This window comes from Cebus imitator, unplaced genomic scaffold (assembly GCF_001604975.1).
Source record: "Cebus imitator isolate Cc_AM_T3 unplaced genomic scaffold, Cebus_imitator-1.0 Scaffold65, whole genome shotgun sequence".
NCBI lineage: Eukaryota > Metazoa > Chordata > Mammalia > Primates > Cebidae > Cebus > Cebus imitator.
The window spans coordinates 7,409,672-7,416,032 of record NW_016107380.1 but is presented as its reverse complement, the minus strand read 5'-3'; the positions used below and the strand labels follow the sequence as shown (position 1 = coordinate 7,416,032).

The 6,361-nt window shown below is 40.2% G+C and overlaps 1 protein-coding gene across 2 annotated transcripts in view; it reads right to left on the bottom strand.

The window, feature by feature from the left end:
* Positions 1-601: 601 nt before the first annotated feature.
* MTFR2 (mitochondrial fission regulator 2) overlaps positions 602-6,361 on the bottom strand; it is a 23,001-nt gene continuing 17,241 nt past the window's right edge. For both annotated transcript variants that reach the window (XM_017530469.2, XM_017530470.2), the window contains exons 7-8: positions 2,611-2,785; positions 602-962 (exon numbers count right to left, since the gene is read on the bottom strand). In XM_017530469.2, coding sequence (XP_017385958.1) covers positions 888-962; positions 2,611-2,785 — 250 coding nt within the window. In that variant the 3' untranslated portion in view covers positions 602-887. The remainder of the gene's footprint in view (positions 963-2,610; positions 2,786-6,361) is intronic.

Below are 6,361 nucleotides of genomic sequence, written 5' to 3'. Positions count from 1 at the left end.
AAAAAAAAAAACTACTCTACTATACTTGCTGTATCATTACAAATGCTTCTGGCTGCAAATAACAGAAAACCCACAAGGCATATTTTTCTCATATATCTTTCTGACAAGAAGTCTGCAAAAAGATCTTGCTGATGTTGGTTCAACAGTTCAGCAGTGCCATCTCTGTGATTCTAAGCCTTTTCTTCATGGTCATAAGATGACTGCCACATAGCCACTCCTAACTGGAATATGGCCAGGAGAAAGGGTTGAGAATGGAGATGGGGCCAGGCAAGCAACCCTCTGCCACAGCAACAAGAAAACTGTAGGAAATCTGGGCTTTGCTGAGAGTCAAGAGCTTGGCAAAATGGGTGGGGCTGAGTCCATTCCAGTGAGGTGACCTCAGCTCCCTGGCTGTTGCACAGTCTTAAGTGTCCAGGGAAACACGTAAATTTCCATATCACATCAGTATGTGGGTGAAGAGGGACAAAATATCTGTTGCAAATTTATGTTTCATTTCTATTACCCAAGAAACTCTACCTATGGAACCCCTCTCACGAAAGAAAAAAAAGGTCAGACTATGCGGTGAGAAAACATGAATCTGAATTGCTACAAAACACAAGCTAGTTCAAAAGAAATGTTTATTTTAAGCTCTATGTAAAGAAAAACAGAATGTAAATGTCAAAAGGAACAAAGGAAACAAAAATGACAGGCACACATAATTACTTAGCAAGTATAGACAAAACTTGTCAAGAAGAGTCTTTAAATACTTCTACTTTTAGCCTTTAACAGTTCACATCAGTTCCTAAGAATAATGTATCATCCAGAAAGAACTTTTAGAAGTTTAAGGCTTAACCTTAAGTTGAGTTTAAATCCTTGAGTTTAGAAGGCTTGTGTTGCTGATACCTTGGTCAACAGCTTTTGTGTTGACCATTTATTTCTTCTTTAGTTCGCTGTCCTGCTGACTGTGAAATGTGACATCCAAACTGAAAAAAAAAAAAAAAAAAAAACAGAAATTATTGTAAAAAAAAAAAAAAAAAAAAAAAAAAAGAATGGCAAGACAAAGGTCAAATGACCCTTTGAGGTTTAATTCACAATATTTATTTACTGTATGCATTACTATAATACATAGTTATTTGGCTATATATCAGGCACTACGCTCAGAGCCAAAGGCAAAAGTGAATGAGACACTCTCAGTGGCACAGACTGAGCTCTTAGGCAACTAAAATTTGAGTCCCTACATGTCCGGCCTGAAATTAAGTGCATAAAGTATGTTTAAAGGAAAAAAGATGATTCTCTAAAATACTTGGTTAGAAAGTGCTAAGAGACACTGAACTAACAGGAAGCAGTAAATGACAAGCTAGTAATACTTTGTTTATCCACTATCCCTGGGAAACAGTGTGTCCCACCTACCAGACTTTCTTAGATAACTGCAGGTTTTCAAACATCCTGAAACTGTAAGAAACCAAGTTCTAGTCTCTGCTCTGCCCCTTAGATATGGGATTATAGGCAATACATGGCTCATTTTCCTCATGTGTAAAACAAGCAATATTCACCTATTTTGGGGAGGAATGGGGGGTACTGCTGTGAAGATCAAGTGAGATGAGTGAGTAAAAAAAAGGTACTTTGCAAGTTACAAATTGCTATACAAATGTTAAAAGTAAACACTTGTTTTAGACTTGCATTTTTTATGGTAATAGTTCTAAAGTGAACTTTGCCTTCTTACATTTAAAAGAATATAATTTTCTAAGTCAACATGCTAAACATCAGACATAGTACACACACACACACACACACACACACACACAGTGGTGAGCTCCAAGGCTGCACACGTTGGAGTGGGAATGTGGGAACAAGCCTCCTGCTCTGTTATACTCTTCGAGGGCTCAGTGCATCTGAGTTTTCCAGTCCCTTCCTCTGCTGACGTTGGTCCTTCCTCGATGCTATCTAGCTGACTTTAGATGCTGTCCCTATTCCACAATCCACTTATCCCCAGGGCTTCTTCTTATGTATTAATACTACCTCAACTAAATTAAGACATGTGAAAACCACCCCAAAATTAGAAATACTTCTAAATTTAAGAAAAGAGAATTCAAGTAAGGAATCTTAAAGCTCAAATGCTTAAAATCCAGTGTCTGTCCTTCTAGGCATCCAGTAAGTGCTGTCACTAATGGTAACTATAACCCCATTTGCTTTTTTACATGCAGAGTTAACATTACACTCAACAAAATAATCCAAAGTCTTTATATTTGACTGAGAAAAATCTTGGCGTATTCACATTACATATGGTTAGGGTAAATTCTTCCCTGGTCCTCTCAAAGTTTCAGACACCCAGTTCATACTACAGATGGCAATATCAAATTGGCACCTGTCTAAGGTAAGTCATTATTAATATATGCACAAGTATTTTTCAAATTAAGTATTTTGTTTCAAAAAAATCTCCCAATAGGCTAAAAGTGAAAATGAGTATACAATATTAACAACAACAAAAAACCCAGAAATATCAGCACCATCAATAAACAATTATATAGCCCATTCTGCACAATTACTTCAAGAGAACATGAACACAAAGCTATATCATGAACAGTACACCTGAGAAAACTGAAAAATTAATTTTACATTAGTATAGCTTACCCTTGAAGTTTCTGGACTAGAAAATGGGGACGATTCCCAAGATCTATTTTCTTTCTCAAAAGAATCATCTTCTTGAAATGCAAATTTCTGCTTAAGTGCATGAGATATTAAAGAAACTGGATCCCAGTGTGAATTCTGTCTTTTCCTCTTATGAATGGGTCTACCACCAGGTGACCTGTTTTTTGAAGAAACTGAATTTATTAAAACCTTAATGTGATTTTAGCTCCTTGTTGACAAACATAGCAGGAATACAAGCATAATATCCTACAATTGGTCTTCAAGAGATTGAAAACAATCTAGTTAATCTTCAAGAAAGTTTTGCAATGGAATACGGAATCCGGAAGGCACAATGAATGAAGAATCAGAAAACCAAGAACCCATGTGGCTTGGGACTCTGCCATAATCTTGTTAGAACCTGAGATTTGTCAGAAGTCACTACGCTGAAGATCTTTATTATTTTAATTTTCTAATTCCCTAATGGGTAGGAAAATTCATATAAACAAGAACTTTTAAAAGGACTAGAGTTCTGGAACAGCAATGCAGCACTTGTCTGTTCCAATTTAAAAAAAAAAAAAAGGATTAGTTTTTGTGAAAAAAAAAAAAAAAAAAGGCAAATTGTTCATTTGTTTGGTCATTCATTCATTCAGTCTTCACTGAATGCCCACTAATACGTCTGGCTCCATTTTATGCTTTGAGAGTGTTCTGCTCCCAATTCTTACAGCAAGATTATCATCAATACACAATATACAAGTGAGCAAGATCATTTGGATGGTAATAAGTGTTGTGAATAAAACAAAACAGCAGCTGGGCACAGTAGCTTATGCCTGTAATCCCAGCACTTCAGGAGGCCAAGGAGGAGGATTGCTTGAGCCCAGGAGTTCGAGACCAGCCTGGGTAACATAGCGAGACCCTGCCTCTACAAAAAATTTAAAAATTAGCCAGGCAACTACTTGAGAGGCTAAGGCAGAAGGATCACTTGAGCCGAGGTCAAGGGTGCAGTGAATCATGGCACCACTACACTCCAGCCTGGGTGACAGAGACAGACCCTGTCTCGAATGAATGAATGAATGAATGGAGATGTAATAGTGACTAGGGACAGAAGCACTTTAGATGAAATATGATCAGGAAAAGCCTCTTTAAGGAAGTGACATCCTCTTTAAGAAAATGGCACAGGGTCAGTTTTAGTGTAAACACCTTGGGGATGTATCAGGAAGGAGCTTGGCATGTGTGAGAAATGGAAAGGAAACCAAGTGCAGCTGGAGGGCAGTGGGCAACATGGGACATGGGAGAGGAGCTCAGCGAGAGAAGCAAGGGCTGGAGCCTGGAGGGACCTATGGGCACAGCAAGGGCTCTGGAACTGATTCCAAGCACAGCGGAAACCCACAGAAGAGTCTGAAGCAGGAGAATGGTGTGATCTGACTTCAGTTTTTAAAGGATCATGCAGGTCACTATCTGCAGAATAAATAAGGAAGCAAGAATGAATGCAGACCACTGAGGAGACTGCTGCGGAAGTCCAAGCTAGGTAAGAATGAGCTTAGCCTGGGGAGATGGCAGTGGAGGTCAAGAGGGTCCAAAGAATTGAGCTATGTGCTAATGGGAAGGGTGGAAGACAGAAAGGAAAACAAAGATGAAGGATGATTCCTAGATCTTATGCAATCAGGTGATAGTGTTGCCATTTACTGAGATGCAAAAGACATGGGAAAGAACAGGTTTTTGAGGTGATGGCTAAGAACAGGTAGGAAGGAAAAGTCTTGTTTTGGACCTGTGAAACTTGAGATACCTTGAGGCAGGCAAATAAAGATGTCAAATAGGCATGTGGGTATATGCACCTGGGCTCACAGGAGAGGTCAGGGCTAGAAAAATCAGCGTTTGAGTCATAAACATACAGCTGGTATTTAGAGCCATAGGACTAGGTGAGCTCTCCAAAGGAAACAGCATGGACAGAGAAGAGAGGGGGCTGATGTCTGGACCAGGTACTTAAAGATTTAAAGACCAGCCCCAGGAAGAAGATTTAAAGGAATAAGAAGGAATCGCCGATGAGGTCAGAGGAAACCTGGGGGTATGCTTTCCCAGAAACCAAGTAAAGAAAGTGCTCCAAGGAGGTGGGGACCATGGGCTATATCAAATGCTGCCAATGATCAGGTAAGACACGCAATGCGAAGAGACCAGTGGATTTAGCCACATGGAGTCGCTGGTGAAGCAGTTTTCAATGGAGTCACGGAGATGGACATCATTACTGTGGGTGGAAGGCAGCAGTGATAGACAGAAACAAATTATAGATGACTTTAAGAATTCATATCAGAAAGGGGAGCAGAGCAACAGAGCAATGGCTGAGAGTACACACATTTTGAAGATGAGAAGTACTCAGGTATGAGGAGAAGGACGAGATGAAGGAAGACTCAATGGATTTCTCAGCAACATACAAAACAAAGTTAGCTGTAGAAGCAACTCAGAAGAGAACAAGGGGACAGAAGGCAGAGTCTATTGGCCTTTTAGTTGCTTTTCCAGTGGCAGTAACAGTCACAGAGTCACCGTTTAATACTGACTCAGCCCGATGACACCAGTACAAGATCCAGTTGGGACCAAGCATGTACCTACAGCCATGGGTTTTTCTCAACAAGCTGCCTCATGCAAGGATGAAACTCACAACCTCATTAAAAAAACTGACTTATCTGTCCTAGCACTATTATACAGAAAATACATCTATTTTCTCACCAAAAACTTCACTGAGGGATTTCCAGGTAGACATGGCAAATCCCTTGTGAAATCCTTCTAAAATAACAATAAAGACATGAAAAAGATGTATATATCCACAAGGACAGAGAGATTAGACAGGGAGACAGGAAACAAGAATTGCAACCAGATGCTGGAAGCTGGAAAGCTGATGAAAGTGAGAGCATGGGGCATGGGCACCCTGCTGAACACAGGGTATAAGTTAAAGTCTGTGTGCTGAATAAGACGCTTCTCTCTTGCTCTTCTTTCCCCACTCAGCTCTCTGATGACCTGGCTTGCACCCGCTGTGTAATCCCCTCCCTCCTGACCATGAGGGATACTGAAAAACTTTCTAAAATGTTGTAGACCAAAAGAAAAGACATACAGCTCCTGGGTGTGGCAAACAAAAGGGTTTCTCCCTAATCACTAAATTGTGAACCCCTCCAAGGTGATGAGCCCACCTCACACAAAGAACATGCAATCAGCTTTTCCTTGCCTCATGTTTAAATAAGAATCACCAGATGTTAACATAAGGCTACAAAACTAAGGACAGAGATCAAAACTAAGAGGAAAAAAAGAAACTTACAAAAAATAGAGTAATGCAAGAAGAGAGGAAAACTTAAAACTACACTTTTAATACTGTCAGTGGGATAAGATCAACAAAAGCAATAAGATTTTAAAAAGAAGCATTTGAAGAAAAAGAAACAGCTCTTAAAAACTAAAAATGTGGGCTGGGCATGGTGGCTCACACCTGTAATCTCAGCACTTTGAGAGGCTGAGGCTGGTGGATCATGAGTTCGAGACCAGCTTGGCCAACATGGTGAAACCCTGTCACTACTAAAAACACAAAAATTAGCTGGGCATGGTGGTGTGCACCTGCAGTCCCACATACAAGGGAGGTTGAGGCAGCAGGATCACTTGAACCCAGGAGGCAGAGGTTGCAGTGAGCCAAGATCGTGTCACTGCACTTCAGCCTGGGCAAGACAGTGAGACTTCATCTCAAAAAAACAAACAAACAAACAAGAAGTCAGCCACAAAA